This window comes from Rhamphochromis longiceps, linkage group LG11 (assembly GCF_057381845.1).
Source record: "Rhamphochromis longiceps isolate RC_006_pf linkage group LG11, R_longiceps_female_GT1.1, whole genome shotgun sequence".
Classification (NCBI taxonomy): Eukaryota; Metazoa; Chordata; class Actinopteri; order Cichliformes; family Cichlidae; genus Rhamphochromis; species Rhamphochromis longiceps.
In genome coordinates this window covers 24,458,736-24,479,478 of record NC_140567.1, presented here as the reverse complement: position 1 = coordinate 24,479,478, position 20,743 = coordinate 24,458,736, and the positions used below count along the sequence as shown (strand labels likewise).

At 41.3% G+C, this 20,743-nt stretch overlaps 1 protein-coding gene across 1 annotated transcript in view; it reads right to left on the bottom strand.

Annotated features, from left to right (window-relative positions):
- The window catches only part of grin2db (glutamate receptor, ionotropic, N-methyl D-aspartate 2D, b), a 53,824-nt gene that overhangs the window by 10,979 nt on the left and 22,102 nt on the right, over positions 1-20,743 (bottom strand). Inside the window, exons 6-14 of the mRNA XM_085423157.1 lie at positions 19,393-19,507; positions 9,803-10,008; positions 9,046-9,214; positions 7,462-7,615; positions 6,880-7,005; positions 5,763-5,992; positions 5,248-5,408; positions 1,936-2,005; positions 1,728-1,845 (exon numbers count right to left, since the gene is read on the bottom strand). Coding sequence (XP_085279283.1) covers positions 1,728-1,845; positions 1,936-2,005; positions 5,248-5,408; positions 5,763-5,992; positions 6,880-7,005; positions 7,462-7,615; positions 9,046-9,214; positions 9,803-10,008; positions 19,393-19,507 — 1,349 coding nt within the window. The remainder of the gene's footprint in view (positions 1-1,727; positions 1,846-1,935; positions 2,006-5,247; positions 5,409-5,762; positions 5,993-6,879; positions 7,006-7,461; positions 7,616-9,045; positions 9,215-9,802; positions 10,009-19,392; positions 19,508-20,743) is intronic.

Sequence of the window (20,743 nt, the reverse complement as noted above, 5' to 3'; positions counted from 1 at the left end):
ATATCTACTCACTGAATAATATATTATTAGAATCAAAATCATGATACTATGCAAAATACAGGAGTGGATCTGATAAGAAGGGGAAAGGGAAATCTTGTTACTCAGCAGTTTTGATTTATCACGAAAAAACGTTGTAGTGAGATCAATGGACCAGCTCTTAAAGCTGTGGTATGAATCACAAGAGGTGACAACAAGGAGAACAATGTGCTCACATTGGAGAAAGCAGTGGAAAGTATCTCGGGTGCTCTGCTATCCTCTAATTCAGTTGTAAAAAAAATGATAGCACTCAAACACAGCATGGTACAATAATGATGTAACACTGTGACACGACTTAGCCCCGCTGAAGGTGCGACGCTGAGTCCTTGAGCCGCAGGGCGATTGTTGAGATGCAGCCTTTGAGGGCACGCTGAATGCGAGCCCCCCAACCCCCCACCCCCTGCTGCTCTCCGCATCCAAACAAACTAATCCTCTTCCTTAGTAATCCACTCCAATAATGCCTTCCTACAACTACAATTCTCAACATTCAACACCACCCTGTAACTAGATCCATCCAGCGTGCACAGCTGTTAAGGGTTTGTGCTACAATGAACATAAGCAAGGACAAGGAAATCTATCAAGAATTAAAAGAAATGACAAACACTGCATGTCAAGGCTGTCTGGGCTCCCTATTTTTCTAGCTAACACACACACACACACACACACACTCGCATCCTTTTCCAGGTCCAGCTATTCAGCTCCAGACGCCAGTCTTATTTAATAGATCTTGGCACCAAATTGGCATTATCAGTGTGTAAGCAGCTAAAGCGTCTGCATGCCAGAAACAGCTAAAGGGCTTTGTCCGCCACGCCATAAGCAAAGCTGATTTAAAACACGAGAAAAAGCCAAACAAGCGGCATCCGACTGAGACAATAAACGTGTGTGGCGGACTGTGTAAAATGACAATCAAGCATTAGTGTACCGACGACTAAAAACAGATTCTCATGTGCTAATCACGAGTGTGTAAAGTAGACAAAGCGCACTAATAACATCTCTATTTAATGATAGTTGTTTTTTATACCTCGTTTTACTTTCCTATTCAGAGCATTTTCAGGTGTTTCTTTTCACTTTTTTGCCACACTTCCTCACTTTGTATGTCAGTTTCAGCTAATCTGCAATAGGTATAAATCTGTCACCACCACACAAGTTGTGACTTTCTTTTTTTTTTTTTTTTTACAACAGTGACTCACACAAGTAAATCTTTTTTTTTTCTGTTAGCTTTTCAAACAGGGAGAAAAGGAAAGCCAGAGAAATTCAGACAGGTTTGTACGAGAGTAGCGAGACAGTGGGGGAGGCAGACATCAACACAATCAAGTCATTTTTGCTAAGAAACAAACAAACAAAACAATTTTCTTCTTGCTCTGTTGTTTCTCCTCCTCTCCTCTGGCCAATAAAGAGATGTGCAAACCTCTTTAAAAGTGCCATCGGCCCTCTCCTACGCACTCTTATTCCCTGTGTCACAATCAAAACACCTTAGAGCCTTCAGCCTCTCCACACACCTTACACTCCCCCCGTCCACCACTCCACATCCTCTCATTCATCTACCCCCTGGGTCCTCCATCCACCCCACACTCTTGTGCTACTCTGTGGCTCGTTTCTCTATCCTTTTCATTTTTACTGTAACCTTCTCTTTGCTCCTGCATTGTCCTAATTATTTTCATCTGAACCCCTCCCCTCCTCACAGTCCTCACCATCTCCCACCAGCTGCAGCAGGGCCAGGTCAAGAGGACGTTTCCAGCGTGAGTTTTTGTGCAGGGCGATACCGTAGCCTGTGGTGGCAAAAACCTTCCCCGAGCCTATGGTCATCACCTTGAAAGAGAGGACAACGAGCAGAACTTGAGAAACCCACCGAGGTGAATGCATGCCGCATGCACATACGTGTGAGTAAAAAGTCCTCACCTTACAACCTTCGTCCTTCCGAGCCATATAGTTCAGTACTGCAGCGTCATAAATAAAGGCATCCAGTTTCCTGTAAAGGGATGAAGGGAGAATTCATTCATCATTTAATGGGAGACAAGAGCAAAGGGATGGAGAGACTGACTGAGGCAAGAGAGGGGATATAAAGGTATAGCGCCGCAATGTACCTGGGAAGGGAGTTAGGGTGCAAAAATATATAGCAGACAGGTGCACAGAATGATAGAGAGGGCATAAAAAGTTAAATCATGACAAGAAAAGGGAAGAAGAGTGGAATAGTAAAGCAGGTTCGGCGGAAAGAGTGAAAACACAAGGAGAATAAAATAAGGCAGAGATCAGGAAAAGATGTGTGGGTAAGAGGGAGCGGGATGGTGGTGGAGGCAGCGGAGGGGACGAGGAGGATGGGGATTTATACGGTGCGGAGAGCGTTGTGACAGGGAGTGAGAGAGAGGGGGGAGAGATTTACACACTTCAGACATGGGATAGAGCTAGAGAGTGATGAGGATTATAAAGTTTAAATACAGACACACTGAGAAAGCACACTGGGAGGGGAAAGAATGGACCAAAAAAAAAAAGGAGGAGAAAGAAAAGACATGGCGACATAGGAGGGCAGATGAAGAGGAGAAGGGAAAGATAAGTACCGAGGAGCAGAAGAGAAAGCTGCTGGAGAAAAGCAGGTGTTCCTCATTCTTTTGCATGTTAACACTGAGTTATAATTGTGGTGTCAAGGCAAGATTCAGTGGGGGCTGATGGGGGAGGGGGGGTGACAGAAGCTTAGGATAAAGTAAACTGGGATTATCCAACACATGACGGGTGATAGAGATTCTACTAGAAACTGAAGAGGGAAATGCTGTTTGCACTGCGTGCGTGGGTGGAGATAGCGGCAAAGGTGGAGAGAGAAAGGGAAAGAGTAAAGGTGAGAGACTCTTTGCGGGAAAGCATGAAGTGTGACAAAAGATGTGAAACGTTAGCTGGAGTTGAAAAGAATGAGTGTGTGATGGCCTGCTGGTGTGAGACTGAGAACATTAAAAACCCGGAGCAAACAGTGACAGCGGGCCACATCTGCTGTCGTTCATTGCTGCAACTATTTCCATTCCGTCCGACGCAAACAAACGTGCCAGAGGCGTTTCAAACACACGGATTTGTTGAATGTCAACTGCAGCTTCCCAGGTCAAGGAGGAACCTGCATTTATGCAAACGCAGGCCACTGATTCCAGCTCAAACTCCCATCAGCTGATAGCACAGCTGTTTGGCCTGCTGCACATCTCACTGGCAAATTTGGGACACGCTATCTGAGATGCTTCAACCTGCACAGAAGTGCTGCTTTCTCTGCAAACCACTTTGCAAACCACCTCCTCCATTTCATGCCACTCGTGACATTCTGAATTAATAAATGTCATCCATGGCTACTGATGCCTGTTTTGCTCTGTAAAGGATCTTGCTGCTGGTCTCCTGCCTTCCATGCTTTCTATGATCCTGACATAACATTAACTAAAAGATTTCACTAATTGGAGAAAAAAAAGCTTGGTTTGTTTTTTATCGTCTTGAGGAAACAAACTGATTTGGCCTTTTTTTTTTGTGAGATTTAAAGATAAACAACAGCTGCTGAATATCCCATGTGGTAGAATATTTTCATTATATAATATATATCTAAGCTTAATCTAAGTGCAGTGAAAAAGATCGAGAAAATCAAGTTAAGTATACCGGGCAAGTATTTACCCCCTTCATCTTTGCTTATTTTTTGCATATTTAGCATATTTAAATGTTTCAGAGCATCCAACTCATTTTAATTTTAGACAATATTTAGCACAATATCACATTAGACAAAGATAACCTGAATAAACACAAAATGGAGGTTTTCATTTATTAAGGGAAAAAAGCCATCCAAGTCTACCTGGCCCTGTGTGAAAAAGTAATTGCCTCCTAAACCTGATAACTGGTTGTGCCACCTTTGGCAGCAAGAAATGCAATCAAGAGTTTGCGATAACTGGCAATGAGTCTTTCACTTCACTGTGGAGGAACGTTGGCCCACTCTTCTTTATAGAAGTGTTTTCATTCAGCCACACTGGAAGGATTTAAGGTTGTGCCAAAGCATCTCAATCTGATTTAAGTCTGGACTTTGACTGGGCCACAACAAAACCTTTTTCTGAGGTATTCAGAGGTTGATTTGCTAGTGTGTTTCCCATTATTCTCCTGCTGCATAATCTAAGTGTGCCTTATATTTTCCTTCAGGATTTTGTGGTTCTTTCAATGACAGCAAGTCGTCCTGAAGCAACAAAGCAGCCTCAGACCATCACACTCCCACCACCATGCCTGAATGTTGGTGTGATGTTCTTTTTATGAAATGCTGTGTTAGTTTTACACCAGATATAACAGGATACAAGCCTTCCAGAAAGTTTAACTTTTTCTTCATCAGTCCACAGAATATTTTTCAAACAGTAGTTTTTGCTAGGATCTCTCACACAGATGCCATTTTTCACCATTGAAGCTTTACCACCATTCCAGGTTTTCTCCATTTGTGGATAATGGCTCTCACTGTGGTTCGCAGTGGTTAGAAATGGTGGTGCAATCCTTTACAGACTGATAGATGTCAGTGACTTTGTTTCCCAGCTGTTTCTTTAGATTGTGACACAGTGCTTTTTTGAATCGGAGAAAAAAGTGATTCAAACCTGCCTGAGCTTCTGTGGAAAAGTAATTTCCTCCCTTGTTAAATTATAAAAATAGCTGTGATTAACCACATATTTAGAAAGCTGGATTGGATTTCACTAGCCACACCCAGGCCTGATAACTGCTAGACCTGTTGAATCAAGAAATCCTTTAAGTTCAGCCTCTCTGACAAAATGAGGTAGGCTGAAAAATCACTTAAGAAATTAAATCTTTATTCAAAAACTGAATTTTGCATCGACTTGGGTTGTCTTTGCCCATATTAAACTTTGTCTGATGATCTCAAATATGTAGTGTGACAAATATACAATATACATGTTGGCCCAGTGGATGTCACTTCACAAAACGAAGGCTCTGGGTTCCAGTCTGCTTGTTGAGTGGGGTATCTGCACATGTGCGGGTTTTCTTAAGGTACTCTGGTTTCCTTTTACAGCCCAAAGACAAGCATGTGAGTGATTTTTAATTGGCTGCAGGTGTGGATGTGTCGTTCCACGTTAACCCTGTGATGGACAGGCTGCGCACCTCCTTTTACCCAAAGTCCCTGCTACTCTATTTAGATAGGCAGTTACGGATGGATGAAGGAGTGAGAGAGGAGTGGAGTAAGACAAAGGTAAAGGTTCATGGCAGACAGACCCGGTTTTGAGGTTCAGTATGGCATCCTCCACTCCTTTCTGGTTGTATTTTCCCATGTACTGGTGCATGTCTGGGTAGTTGGAGCGGATGTTTTTTTCTGTGCTACCGTTGGGCACCGTGCCAAACTTCAGAGGTGGGTACTGCTCCTCGGGATGCTGAAACTAGCAGAGCAAAGGGAGACGAGGGAGGGAGACGAAAGGGGCATGAGACACACCAGGCTGTGCACCAATCTGTCTGACCTATTTCTGTCCACTCTCCAGACTAACTTACAACACTCCATGCACAGTCAAATCTTTGAAAAGAGAGCAGTCTGTGGACTTAAATTAGTATTTAGGACTGTCTTTTAAGTATTCGAGAACTGTGGTAATTGAGTTCTGTTAAATGAGATTTTATTCATTTCTAAATTCCTGTGCTTTAATCAATTTAACATTCAAATGCATGGGATTTAGCTCACTCTAAGACTTTAATTCTCCTTCTGCTTTTTCTGCTTAATCAGTATTCAAGCCATGAAGTACCTTCTTGTCCGAGAGGCCTGACACTGTGTCAATGTACTCCTCCTGGATCATGAAGGCAGCCAGGTTAGCAGTGTAGGAGGCCAGAAAAATGACAGCAAAGAAGGCCCAAATCAGCACCATGATCTTGCTTGTGGTTCCTCTTGGGTTCTCCACTGGCACAGAGTTGTTAAAGACAATGGCCCACAAAAGCCAGACAGACTTTCCTATAGTGAAAGTAGACCCTCCAGCCTCTGTCCAGAAAGATAAGGAAGAAAAGAAGAAATTAAAAAGAAGATCTTTCAGTTTAAAAAGAGCAGTTGTAACACTATATTTACTTCTAGGAAGTGATCCAGCCAGTACTCAGCACAAGTGTATTCACAGGCATCTGTAAATGACGTGGCTGACTCAGATTAAACGCGTCTGAATGAAAAACAGCCTCGGAGCATATGAAAAAGGAAACCTTGCAGATTTTCTTTTGACAACAAACCTCATAAGGTGGCGCCTATACGTTACGTAGATGGCAGATATCAATTCATTTGCTACACGATCAAACAAACCACCTGGTGCAAAAACACTATTCAAAAGGACTCAAACACTCCTGCCTTTACACAGCGGGAATAAAGGAGGCAGGAAGAAGAGAGGCGAGAGTGAATAAGAGGGATATATGGGAGGATGACAGAGGAGTAAATTTATGTAGAACACAGCAATCATGCAGTAAAAGAGGCGAGCCAGGCTGGGTATTGGACCAAGGCATCAGGCATACTGAATATCACAGGGGTACAAACTATGCTGCTGAATAATAAATGGCTTCTTCGGTATTGAGAATACTTGGAAGGAGTTCAGTATACTGTAGGTATAATTTCCTCTTTGCTACACTCACAGCTAAAGATTCATGGCAGCTGATTCAAAATACACATCGATTTTTTCCCCATCTAATGCAACAGCTAACTAACGAGACAGCGAAAAACAAAAAAAACAATCAGATGCTTTCATAAGATCATTGTGACTAAGATTTTTTTTTTTTTTTGAACCAGTTTTCCAGGAGTGTGTTTAATGTTTCTTCTTTTGATCCATTTGGCAACAGTGATGGACTTCACAGAGATGCATTAAACACAGACAGCTTGGACTCATCACTCACTCTTGCCGGTCTGGAGACTGCGGTTGTAGCCTACGGGGCTGAAGAACTCAAAAATAAAGACAGTCACAGCCACGACGGTCAGGCACATGACAAACATCATCACCCACACCGCTGGACTGTAGGGCTCTGTGGAAAAAAACAAAAAGATGCACTTTTTTGTACTCTTATTGCATTATTAAATTACTGTAACTGTCATTATCAGTATAAGAAACAAGAATGTTTCATAAATCTAGCCCATAATGGAGACTATATATGCAGAGAAATAAAAACCACTGGAGCAAATATATTCTCCAAAAGCCCATAAACACACTCTCTTCTCTTTCTTCTTCTTTTTTTTTTTTTTTACAATCATCTCAATGCAGTCTATAGGCCCATAACACTATTCTCCCGCTGGAGCCTGGAGTCTGCTGACGGAGTGAAAGTAAAAGTTAAGAAGACGTGAACCTAAGAAAAACTAATGGCTAATCTTGATGTAAAGAACTAGCAACCAAAGGCTGGGGCGTGTTATGCAAACTCAGCGCTCCACAATTAGATTAGATTCTGTACATCAGCTACACGCCGCCCACAAACACAGCCTCTTACCTAAGAAAGCTGATGGCGATACAGTCCCATTGCTACGGGAGACCATGACACTGATCCCCGTCTCCACAAAGGGCACGGAGAAATCCACAACTTCTGACCTCTCCTCATTGATAGTCAGCGAGCCAATGGCCATATCCGCCCGCTTGTACACCACCTAAAGGGGGACAAACAGCACCGCTAAGAAATAAATCGGCTGTAATTATGAGTAAATCGTGTACCTGTTACAGCTAGACAAAGCCCATCCTTTTCAGTCCAGAAGGTTTTCAGGTAAGGTGCTGACAAGTCACACCTTGACCCTTTGTACATCATTAAACTTGCCTGCATGAGAAACTCGGTCTTGTACAAATACTGAACACGTGTCTCTTCAGCATCCCTTTAGCATACAAAATGAGTTAGGACGCTTCTCAACCCTGCCACCATCTAGCAAAAACCTGAAAACCGCTGTGTCCGCTGATTGTATGAGTGAAATGTTAATCTACATTAGACATGGCACATTCGCTCTTCAGAGCAAATCAGCAGAAAAATGAAGCGAAGTGGAAAGCAAAGCACCCTCCTCTCAACTTTGCCAAGTCTCTGGATTACCTGATCAAAGAATGGCCGGCTTTGGAACATCTGATCAAAAGACAGACATTAGTTTGAGAAAACAAAATTCGCTTGCCCTTTTGCATGTAAAAAATAGATTCGACAGACGGGCTCAAGTTATAAATGATAGAGCAGGAGAGCGCAGTGGAACTGTTTTGGAACCTGTGACAACTGGCGTTTGGCAAGTTCCCTCTGGGACAAAGATAGAAACAGCAGGGCGCTTCAATGAAACAGCAGCTCCCGTATCGATCTCGGCTGGTGTGTGAGGATGTGTGCATGCTTTTCTGTCTGTCTGTGCATGCTTCTTTTTTTTTTTTTTTCATTTTCTTGCCAGCATCTCTGTATCTTTACTTGATGGTGGATGATGAACTATATTACCACGAAAATATCAAGGACTACCAGCTAGGGGGTATCTGACAGAGTGTGTGTTTGTGTGTGCGCGTTTGTGACTAAGGATGTGTCTCTGCAGATAACACACTGTCGGGACGCGTTTGTAGGAGAGTGAGCTCACTGCATGTGTTACACATTATGCTTGTCCTTCTAATTTGTTTAACCGTGAGTTATTTTCTCTCTAATACAGTATGCGTTCTGTTTTGTGTGTGTGTGTGTGTGTGTGTGTGTGTGTGTGTGTGTGTGTGTGTGTGTGTGTGTGTGTGTGTGTGTGTGTGTGTGTGTGTGTGCACGCCTGCTGCAGTGTGTAATAAATGACAGCTGTCTGATTGCTAGCAGTGGTTAAGTGGCCATAACTCTCACAGCGATTGATGTGACACTTAGCGTTTAACTGGTCACCCAGGACGCGAGACCACACACTGAGGAATGCTACTACTTGACCGAAAATGCAACTCAAATATGCAGAGGCACACACACACACACACATACACCCTTTTCACACATGCACAAGTGATACGGGAGCGACATTGAGAACACATTGCTCACAAAGGCAGACAGGCAGAACCGGGAGCTTCCACGGGCTTACAGACACACACACTCACAAAGACTTGCCTCTCCAATCATGCCGTTCCAAACCCCATCAATTTTCTTCCCATGTTTCCCATTGGTCACTAAGTAAAGATCGTAGGTGAAGCCGACTATTTTGGCCAATCTCTTGAGGATGTCAATGCAGAAACCCTTGCAGCACTGCTTCATTGGAGCCACACCCTCATGGATGGCACTATGAAAAAGACACAGCATAGAGAGTAAAAGATAATAGCAAAAAATAATCATAGTAAAACTTTAAAGGTGAAAATCTTTAAGGAAAGGTAAGGAAAGGAAAGGAAGACAGTTGGATATGGTCACAAAAACGGAGTACTGTGGCCAAGCACTTGTTGACAGGTTTGATCGACCTGTGCAGGATAGGTGCTGTCATTCCTTCAGAAGCTGATGAACCATAAAGCTCCACTATGGTCATATCTGATTCCAGACCCCTGAGTCATTCCACTGATCCTCTGGAGAGCAGTCTGTTATTGATTACGGCCAGGGAGTGAAGAGACCACAGTTTTGATAGGTGACTGATGTCACCTCAATTGGATGGCATCATGAGAGCTTAGGAACTCCATTCCAAACACTAGTAAATAAAGCAGTCTCTAGTACTCCTTTCAATTAGATTACCCTCCGTTATTTCTTTTCCCAAAGTACCACCATCTTTGAAATGAAAGTGTCCAAAAATAAGGTATGGAAAAGATAATCACATCACATACATAATAAAATACGTGAGTTATTTCTTTTACATTTCTCCCTCTTCCTTTCAAGGCTTTCAAACCTGGCATTAAGGGGTCGTCTGCAGGGAACTGAGTCACGGATGCAGGTTCCAGATGCAGGGTCTGCAAGCTCTACAATGACAAATGGCCTTTCTTCCAGTGTGACAACACGCAGGTGCTGGGCATCATCGGGTGGTTTAAGGAATGGCCCGTAGCGGGACCAGGCTGGGTACCGTAACCTCAGCACGCCATTCTCCCACCAGCCTACCTAGGGGAACAGACAAGAGAAACATTAGAGGAAGTGCAGTACTCTAGTGCAAATGACCTTTAGTTGTAATGATAAATAAGCACGTAATCTTTCCCATATAGATTAAAAAGCATTAGAAAAAACTTAGACAGGTCATATTCACATTGTCTCAAGACTTGTTAGAAAGTAATAGCTAAATTAACTTGGATTAATGTTTCAAGTAATTCCAACGAGCGTTTTCCAAATGTGTAACAGAATCAGTTTGTGTAACCATTTTTGGAAACAGAATGTTCACTAATCTCAGAAGATAATTTGGCTCAAACCGCTGCTATCTTTAAGGCTTTTTTCAGGCCCATTTCTGGGGTTGTCTTTTTCACCGATCTGCAAGAAAGTTGGAAGCAAGGGCTGATTTTAATCTTGTATCTGGGCATCTGGTTGAAAGGCTGATAAAAATGTGTGACCTTGGCAGAGAAGCAAGAGGTGTAAGATGGCAGTATTCCAGTTCATTCATGAGTTATCTCAAATTAAGTCTGGATTCTGATTGGCCAGGAGGGTTGAATTAACCTTAACAAGTAACAAAATATTTCAGAGAACTTTGTTAGACTCACTCTCTTTCCCATTTACTTTATAAATTTATGTGTGTCCATGTGCATATAATCTGCATTAGAAATTCAGAGTATTTCTGTTAGGCTGTGTTTTATGCACCTGTGGACGTTTCCCAGTAGCACTGTGAAGTTTTCAGTGTCTGACTGAACACTGTGGCTGTACCTTTCTCTGAAATTCACGACCGAGTTTCATTCCTGTCAGATCATGAATTGTTATTAACTTCCAGTTATTGGTCTGCTTTGCTTCTTTCCTGGACTTTCCCGAGATATCTCTCTGATGTCTAGCTGGCTTGAGGAGGGGCATGGAAAGGACTTCTCATTCAGAAAATACTGTTTATGCAGTTTAAGACGAGATTTAATAATGGTCTGCGCTACAGCTGTTTAAAAAGCTGCTGCTGGTATTTACTAAAGGGGGGCAGTGTTGATTTTCCAACTGAACAGAGATGTTTTTGTGGCTGTCCATGTATTTGTTGTTCTCTTTTAGAGGGCAAAAAATTGGGACTATTCATTGAGGCATAATTAACTGCAAATTATTATTAGATCCCAGTCCCATATATTTGTCGTCCTCAATCATACTGGTAACTTGATCACAGAGGAAGAATCCCAGTACAAGTTACGCACATTGAGGTGCACATATTGGTACACACACACAGCCACGTTGTTTTTAACAGTGAGCAGAGCGGACTGCAGTGTTTTAGGACCAAACGGTCACATTTCCACACACAGACTAATTCACAGTAAAATAGTTTCTGCATGTCTTTTCTCAGCAGTGGTTTTTAGAGCACCTTAATATTTAAAAAACAAACACAAACACAACAAAAAATCATACTGAAATGTTGGTCAAAAATAAGTATTGGCTGAGGGGCTTAGAAATAATATGCCATTTAAAAAAAAAATTTTTTAAAAGAAAGAAATAATACGCTATCTGAAGTTTATAATATTTACCTCCAGACTAAAATAAATGCTCACAATTATGCACGCGGCACAGTAACAGTAACGTAGGTGGCGTTCTTCTTCTGCAGGTCAACAGTTGAGCACATGTGGTAGAGAGGTTTGTAAAAAAAAAAGTTTTTTTTTACAGCAAGAAGCTGAACTCTAGCTGTGTTTTAACAAGATGGCGCCTTTACATTCAGTAGTTTGTGAGAACTACTATTGAAAGAGACTAGTTCATTATAAAAGTGTCTAAAGGCACAGGTGGTACTACAAATATAATTTTATGTGAACACTTACTATAGAGTTTTGATAAAAATGTTGAGAATCTACTGGGTTTTTTCCCCAAGTATTAAAAACAGTCAACAATTCATTTTATATAAAAATGGCTGTAACTGCTAAAAAATTAATGCAAAATGTTTGTAAAACTGTCCCCCTCAGTCCTCCTGTTTCTCCTCGTGCTTGAGTTTCTGTGTCTGTGTTCATGGACGGGACTCATTGCGGTTTGCCTCTGGCTGAACGCACCTGCTGCCAGGAATGGAGTGTTAGTGAAAACAATGAGGAACAACCCGTGCAACTTGCACAGGCCGACTCTCCCTCGCAGAACAGCTCTCAGCTGGCGAGTGCCTTTATTTTGGAGTGAAAGGACATTTCATTTATGCCTGTCCTGTGTGCCCAAAAGACCACGCTCGCAAGTAGTAGTAGGGATACTGGCGAGCGAGCAGTGAAATGGCTCAACCCTACCTCATGTTCAGGCTCATGTTTCCAGCAGAAATCATCTTAAATCATCCTCTCATTCTCTCTGGCAACAACTCAAAACAACTTTGTCTGTCTTCTTGAGGCCCCTCTCACTCCTCTCGAAGTTAGTCACACCTGGTCGAGATGCCATAACCCAAACATAGACTGGAATAAAAACCAGAATGTCTCTTTCAAACATTCGCTTCAGAGTCTCACTATGGGCAACGTTCTCCCAGCGTTGTCCTCAGAAGCCTCTATATCAGGGGTGTCAAACTCCAGTCCTCGAGGGCTGGTGTCCTGAAACTTTTAAACGTGTCCCTGCTGCAACACACCTGAATAAAATTAGTAGGTCATTAGCAAGACTCTATAGGACTCAACTGCATGCTGGCAGCCAAGTTCTATAGAGAACTTGCTGATCACTATCTGTATGTATCACAGTTAATTCACTGTTAATAAATGCACTCGAGTTCACCACTCTAAGTCCTGCGATTGGGTCCACTCTGCCCAGTGTTCTTCACAAAAACCCCTTGAATTAAAGCTCAAAGTCTCCACTTCCATCACATATCGATGGCTGGATCCACTGCTGTGGTTTGCAGAAGTTATCTCTGTCCAACAAATTATGGACCTAACTGTATGTATGCTTGTATGAAGTAATAGAGTACCTATCACAACCAAAGGGCAGAGCATAAAAACGATCTCAGAAAGCCCTTCAACAGAGACATGTTTATTAAATACACTTATATCTGTAGTTTTTGTTAGCTTGGATGTTTTCTGAAATCCTTGTATTACATAAATAGAAAAAAAAGACAGAAAAAACAATCCAATGCAGCAACCACACAAAATAGTGGCACCAGATGATTGCAGCTACAATGAAGATCTGTTTGACAGTCTCAATAAAAACTGAATCTTAAAGGGGGTCATAAAGGTAGCACTTTGTAAAAGGCTGTAATCATATTTACTGTTAATAACTTGGATGCTGCGCTTACTCACTCTGTTTTAGAAAACCGAGCCTTTAATATTCACTGTCATGTGGCCAATCTGTGGTTGTGCAAAGGGTGCAGCTGTTACTCACATATGTTTGTCAAATCAGACATTAAACTAAATAAGAACATTATTCATGGTAATGGTTCTGAGTAGAATGAACCAATTAAAATCCATCTCCTGGCATTGATTAAATCTGCCAAAACTCACCTCTGTTCATTAAAATGACAAATTTCATTTCACCCCTGAAAATAAAGCCTTCATGTCTTAAAATGCCTTAGATGCAACTCTGTGCTTTTAACTTATTTAATTAACATCATTCCTCAGCTAACTGCCTGCAGACCCTCTCCACTCACCCTCTGCATCTGCCTTACAAATTCTCTTATTAAATACATCGTGGTTTACACAGCCAAAGTCCATTTTTTGTTAGAGTTGTTTAGTAGAGTAAAATGTGCTTAATTTATAAATCAGGATGTCCAAAGCACATGTTGTTTCTGTGTTTCAGAGGAAAGACAAAACCAAGGTTTGCATCCAGTTCCAGGAGTACACTACATGATGCTAAGGCTTAGTGTTAAAACTAAACAAGTTTGCAATCACAAATAAAGCATTTTGATGGATTAACTCTTCTTGGGAAGCTTGTTGACGACTTAAGTAACGTTATCCTTACTTCACCTGTCTTTTCTCTGCTACATTCCTTGTGTGTCTGTTGTCTGTTTGTAAAGCAGAGCATAGGAGGAGGACAGGTGAGACACTTGTGGTGAGCAGAAGACTCACACATGCCCTTAATGCCCAGTATCACCCTTCACGATGTCATTTATCAGTTAATATAGTGTCTTTCTGATGTTATACAAACTTTGCTCTGATAAATTAGCCAGATGCAGCAAGTTCACAGGACTGGTTTCGATCGGTTTGTTGCATGTCCAGCCTCAACTCTGACTGGATTTTTTATTTATTTATTTTACTCATGATCCGACTACCAAAAATAAATGAATGACTAAATAAAACACCATATGAACAAGGTTAAAAACTTGACTTCAATCAGAGGTGCCATTAAGTTTCAAATAGAAGGAGGGCTTTACTGAGATGGGGCTAACTGTGCTGAGCTTAAATCCATAGACATTTTGGACATTTAACAGCCTGGAGCCAAAGTTATGCTTTCATTTGACTTTTTTTAATTTAAAAAAAACTGGCCCTAACATTTTATTTTTGTTTTGATAATCTTACATGAAGCTATGAGACCAGATTGTTCTGTCCTCTATCGATCTGAAAATGTCTATCAAGCATCTTTTCACTAGTATCATCGTTGTCTCCTTCTCTTAGCATTATTTATAGCAATGCAGCCGGGATGGACTGGATGCCTCTGCCTGGGTGCCTGGGATATTCACACTTCTTAAGCAGCACAAGGATGAACCACACCCAGGAACAGTGAGTTTATTTGTGAAACTTCCTCTACCGGCCTCTCTTGACAATTCTCGGCGTGATCACCCAATAAAAGTCACATCACAGTGTCGTGACAAGTGAAAAAGACACAACATAATAGAAAGTGCACATGGAAACTGTAAACACATGCACAAACAAGAAGATATGCCGTTAAATGCACACACATACACACACGTGCACACACACACACACACACACACACACACACACACACACACACACACACACACACACACACACACACACACAGTCACATAAAAAAAGATAAGAAATGAAAATGTGAGTGCTTTAGCAGGCCAGTACTGTAAAGTTTGACAGCTTTGTGCCGCCTTCCTGTCTGTATAATGCGAGCACTGGCAGAGAAGAGGAGGCGGTGACAACAATGACTGTATTTCGACAGCACTTCGACCAAGGCTCCACAGCAGACGTTCAATCAAAACACACTCAGGAAACGCAGAGAAAACAGACAAAGCTTATGGGAGAACACATTACTTTCTACAAGAAACATCCCCAAAAGGCAAAAGCGCAAATGTCCGAAAAAGACCAGCCAAAAAACGTAAAAAATGAAAATTGCTGAATATATTCATAAGTTCGGGAACTGGGAGCCACTTTAAACTCAAACCTTCTTCTTTAGCAGTTCTGATTGTCATTAATAAAGGTTCATTCTAGTAATCTGTCTCTCTGTGCTTTTCTCATATGTGAAACGAGCCGCGCAAAAGCTGGACAACCTTCAGTACTAGTCTGCAGTGTTTCAGCGTACTAAGCTGGGTGCTCCCATGCTCTAGGTAATGGTGCAGTCATTGTAAAGAGAACATTAAATATTCAGGGAGAGCCAACAGCGTGGATGTGCATAATAGGCAGATGCAGGCGTCTTATCCTTATTGAGGGTGTGTGTGTGTGTGTGTAATAAGGATTGTGCAAGAAGGGTGTAGGCATACTCTATGCTCTCTCATTTGTGTGCACATATGTAGATGTCTGCATGTGAGCTCTAAGCATGTGTGTATGTGGGCGAGTTTCGCACCCTGCGTTTGCACAGAGTCGAAGGACCAGCGCAGGAGCTTCTAATTGAAAGGGATTTGAGGGATATGGCAGGAGTCAGCATGTTACGACATGCTGAGACTGGACTCTGGTGGGCTGTTAAAACCAGCAGGAGGCTGAGAACCACCAATGTGTGTATTTGTGGTTGTGTGTAAGCGTATGTTGGTGCATTGCTGTTTGTATTTGTGCAGAATTGAATCCAGTCGCAGAATTAATGTTCTGAGATTTTTGTGTCTTTATGCATGTGCAGTGTGGGAAAGAAAGGCAGGTGTGTGTGTGTGTGTGTGAAAATGAGCCTCGCTCTCTCTCCTCTGACACTGACGAGGGGAAAATCCCAGCGCATTAAAGGGAAAACATCCCCAACAGGTGACAAGGCTTCGTATTAAGGATTCCTGAACAAATGCTGTTTTATAGAATATGCATGACACGCCAGGCGTACAGGTGCTCGGTAGATGTGCACACAAAACAATGGTGAGGCTACAATCAGATGCAGATGAAGCCCAGAAACCTTCAGGACTATTTAAGTCTGATTTTCACTTTATTTTAGAAAAAAACAAAAAACAAATCAGCAACTATTAGTCTAAACAACATCAAAAAATCGATTTCTGTGAATGGACAAAGAATAAAGTAAATAAACATGTTTAACTGCATTTTCATTTGAATAAAATTCTCTTATAGTTCTACTTATTTTCTCTTATACATATATAAATTTACACATATATAAACACTATTAGGATTGCTCTAAACAGTCAATTTCTTCTACTCTAGAACCTGGATGACATTAAAGATTGAGGATATTTTAATTACACTCCTGTCGGGCACACAGTTCTAGTCTAACTTGAAAAGTTTGTTCACCGCTCTGAAGTACTCATGAGTTTTGGAGGTTAAGCAAAAAAAATAAATAAATAAAAAAAATAATTCATCAGCTAGAATACTTTACATTTAACTTAAGATGTCGTTTCTTTTTTTAAGGCCATCAACAGACAAAAGTTGCACAGACTGTATACTGAGCTTTGTTTGTTCACAAAGCTCAGTATACAGCTGGATTTTAGCTTCATTAAAGATAAAAGACAAAGCGTTTCATCTAGGGGAATAGTGAGTGAGAATGGCGAGATATAATTAACATATCACTGAAATGTTGATCTTAATGATCATACTGAATAGCCTGTTAATATACTTTCTGTAAAAACAATGGGAATATTTCAGTGTAGCTTTACTGAACCTTATAATTCTGATAATTCCATAATTGCAGCTGTTACTACGTGTATAAAAATGTTCAATCTCAAGTATGATCGTATGCAGACACATAGAAACATCAGTCATCAGCTACATACACTCACTATCCACTTTATTAGGGTACACTAGCTCAACAACTCCTGCAAATATCTAATCAGCCAATCACATGACAGTATCTCAGTGCATTTAGGGACGTAGGCATGGTCGAGACGACCTGCTGAAATTTAAACTAAGCATCAGAATGAGGAAGAAAAGTGACTTGAGTGACTTTGAATGTGTCATGGTTGTTGGTGCCAGAAAGGCTGGTGAGCAGAAACTGCTCATCTACTGGGATTTCCCACACAAACATCTCTAGGGTTTACAGAGAATAGTCCAAAAAAAGAGAAAATATATCCAGTGAGCAGCAGTTCTCTGGGTGAAAATACCTCGTTGATGCCAGAGGTCAGAGGAGAATGGCCAAACTGCTTCGGGCTAATAGGAAGGCAACAGTAACTCAAGTACCTACTTGCTACAACCAAAATATGCAGAACAGCACATCTGAAGATACAACAGACTGAACCTTGGAGCAGATGGGCTACAGCAGCAGAAGACCACTCCTGTCAGCTAACAACAGGAAAGTGACGCTACAATTTACACATTCTCATCAAAATTAGACAATAGAAGACTGCTCTGATGAGTTTTGATTGCCACGTTTGGGTGGTAGCGTCACAATTTGGCATAAACAACATGAAAGCATTGGACCCATCCTGCCTTGTACCAATGGTTCAGGCCTTTGGTGGTGTGAGAATATAGGGGATACTCTCTTGGCAAGGGTTGGACGCCAACTGAGGATCATTTAAACACCACAGCCTACCTGAGTATTGTTGCTGACCATGGGGAGCACAGTGTGCCCATCTTCTGATAACAAGCTACGTCCCAAAGCTTAAATAATCTCCAAAGTAGATTCTTGAATATGACGATCTCAATCCAATAGGAATGTGAGCTCATGAATGCACATCCAATCTGCAGCAACATCATCATAACATGAAGCAAAATCTCAGAGAAATGGTTCCAGCACTTTGATGAATCTATGCCACAAAGTATTAAAACAGTTCAAGAGCCAACACACCTGGCACCAGAAAGATGTAACTAATAAAGTGTCAGGTGAGTCCATTTATTTATTCCAAAAAAGGAGCTCATGATTAAATACTGAAATGTTTTTGCTGCAGTCCAATCTTAATTTTCATTAGATTCATGCTCAAATATAAACTAACAGCTGGGAACGGATTTGCAAAGTTACAGTTTTTTGTGGAATGGAATTGGTATTTTTTGGTAGGTTTACAGTTTGTTTCCCGAGCCGACACACCAGCAAGTGAACGAGGTGGTGCTCATCAGTGTCTGTTCTTTATGGGGCAAACAGAACGATGGCTTAAAGGAAAGGGAGCTAAAGCAGCTTGTTTCAGACAGTGGATGAACTGTGGGACTGCAGACCATGTTGAAGATAAATAGGGATTATTTTGAAACATGAATCATGCAACACTGCTCCTTTAGAGTCCAAGAATAAAACCTTTGCCACCAGCGGCCACTCAAGTCAATCCTCATAAACTCCCATGGCGATATGTTTCCATGCCCCTTTCCAACAACTTCAAAACAGCTAATTCAAGTCGCTAAACTGGAGCTCTATTGGTGCCTTTTGAAGCAATTTCAGTAAAATTATCAAATAATATGGCCTCCCTGTGGTCATGGGGGGAGGCCATTGTTGCTTATTGGTCAAACCAAAGAAAACCAAACAAAAAAACATGAGAAATGTTCAGTTTAAAGTGATATATATATATAAAAAAAAGCAGGAAATTTCATTTTAGAAGCTGGAGAGCGTGCATGTTTTGCTTAATAGGTGAATTCAAAAAATTATAATCATCAAACTTGAGGATGATTAGATGTTTGTCAATGCTCCGATCATTACAGAGTAATAAGTGTGTCCGTTCGTGCGTGTGTGTGTGTGTGCAATCTTGTTTGTGGTATTACGTGAATGCACTGTAACCATGAAATGAACTGAATAAGCAGCATTAACCAAACAGGCAGAGTACAGCAAGTGTGCACATTCACAAAGCGCAGTCAGATGGTCAGCAGCAGCAGCCAGCTTCTCTCTCCTGAGGCACCAACAGCGAAATCCTGAATTTCACATGAGCATGCACCTTTGTGACCTGCATATCTTCACTGTCAAGTTTATGTGCCTATTACTCGAACATGAATCTCTTCTACTTGCTCGCATACTGTAGAGATATTATTCATTTTGCTCAAATCAGCAAAAAAAGGTTGCTCTGGGGGTCAGCAGCTAAGAGCTTTTGTTTTGTTCCCTACTTGTCGTCTCAAGACTGTCAACAAAAAACTAATTATCCTTTTACACCTCAATAAATCTGCAAATAAAAGATTCAAAGAAGTTATGTCATGTCCTTACATCTTCCCATCCACGTCCAGGTGTCCACGAGATGACGTCCAGGAAGGGGTTGGCCAGGTAACCGTCACTATTAAAAGAGTAATCTCGACCACCAAGCGTGATGTTGCTGAAATATCTGCATTGAAGAGCGGCAGAAGGGGAGAGGACAGAAAGCGCATAATATCAGCGAATGAATTAACATTCATCTTAAAGATATGAGGAGAAAAGAAACGTCACTTGTGTTTGATGCAACAGAATGCCTGCCCTGCTCTCACTTGAAACTAAATCACAGATCCTCTGTGGTGACAGTCAGGGCTTGTCTGTTAATCAAATGTACAGACGAATGATCAGACACACAGAATTGTCAGGATCTTTGAAGTCAAACAACTGCTGCTCTCGGCATCGGCTGCGGGCTCTATAGTTTGTCTGGTAATCACGCAGGACAGGCTTTCTAATTGTCTCCTTATGTCATCTTGCTGGCTTCAAAACACAAAATATGAGAGCTTTTCTTTTTTTTTTCTGTAATGCATGACAGAAAGCTTCATATGGAACAGCAGCTTGTAGTTGCAGACAGTGAACAGCAGGTAGCAGTGCAAAAAAAATAGAAACGAAAACATCTTTCTGCTCTGTTCCTAGACATAATTTATAAACAAACAGAGGAGAATCCATTAATCATTTCCCAATAATTGCCTCACCGTTTGTGCTGAGGATCATTTACAAAAAAATTACAGCAAATAAACTAATCAATTTCATGTTTGAAAACTACTTAGAGTACTCTCTCCATACAATATTGTGTTCAATGTGCACATAGAGTGAGAATGACTGGTGTTATATATGAACCGGGGTAACCACAGCCACCTGAGATACCTGTTAAGAGTGTGCTGCTTGTGCGTTTGTACAGCCTACGAGGAATATATTAAAGCTAGTTCATTAATATACATGAGACATGGTCTGCTTGCTACAGATGCTGTGGTAATTTCGCCAACTCACAACTACACGCACCAACAACATCTATTTTGCATGGATGATAGCCAGCTCCAAATTCAGATATTGTCATGGTCCTGGGTCTTTTGACCCAGCGTTTTAAGTTTGAGTTTATTTTGTTCATTAGGTTATCTAAGTTCATTTGGTTATTAGACTCCTTGTGTTTTCTTCCCCTGTATTTAAGCTTCCCCTCACCCTTCGTGTTTCATGCTGCGTGTCTTATGTTATCAAGTTTGTATTATTATGCCTAAGTGTTTCTAGTTATTATTTTCCCCTCGTGTTTCCAACCATGTTAAATCTCCCCTGCTCTTCATGCGTTTCATGTCTGTGTCTTACGTTGTCAAGTTCGGGTTGTCATGTCTATGTCTCATTATGTTTCCTGTTTTAT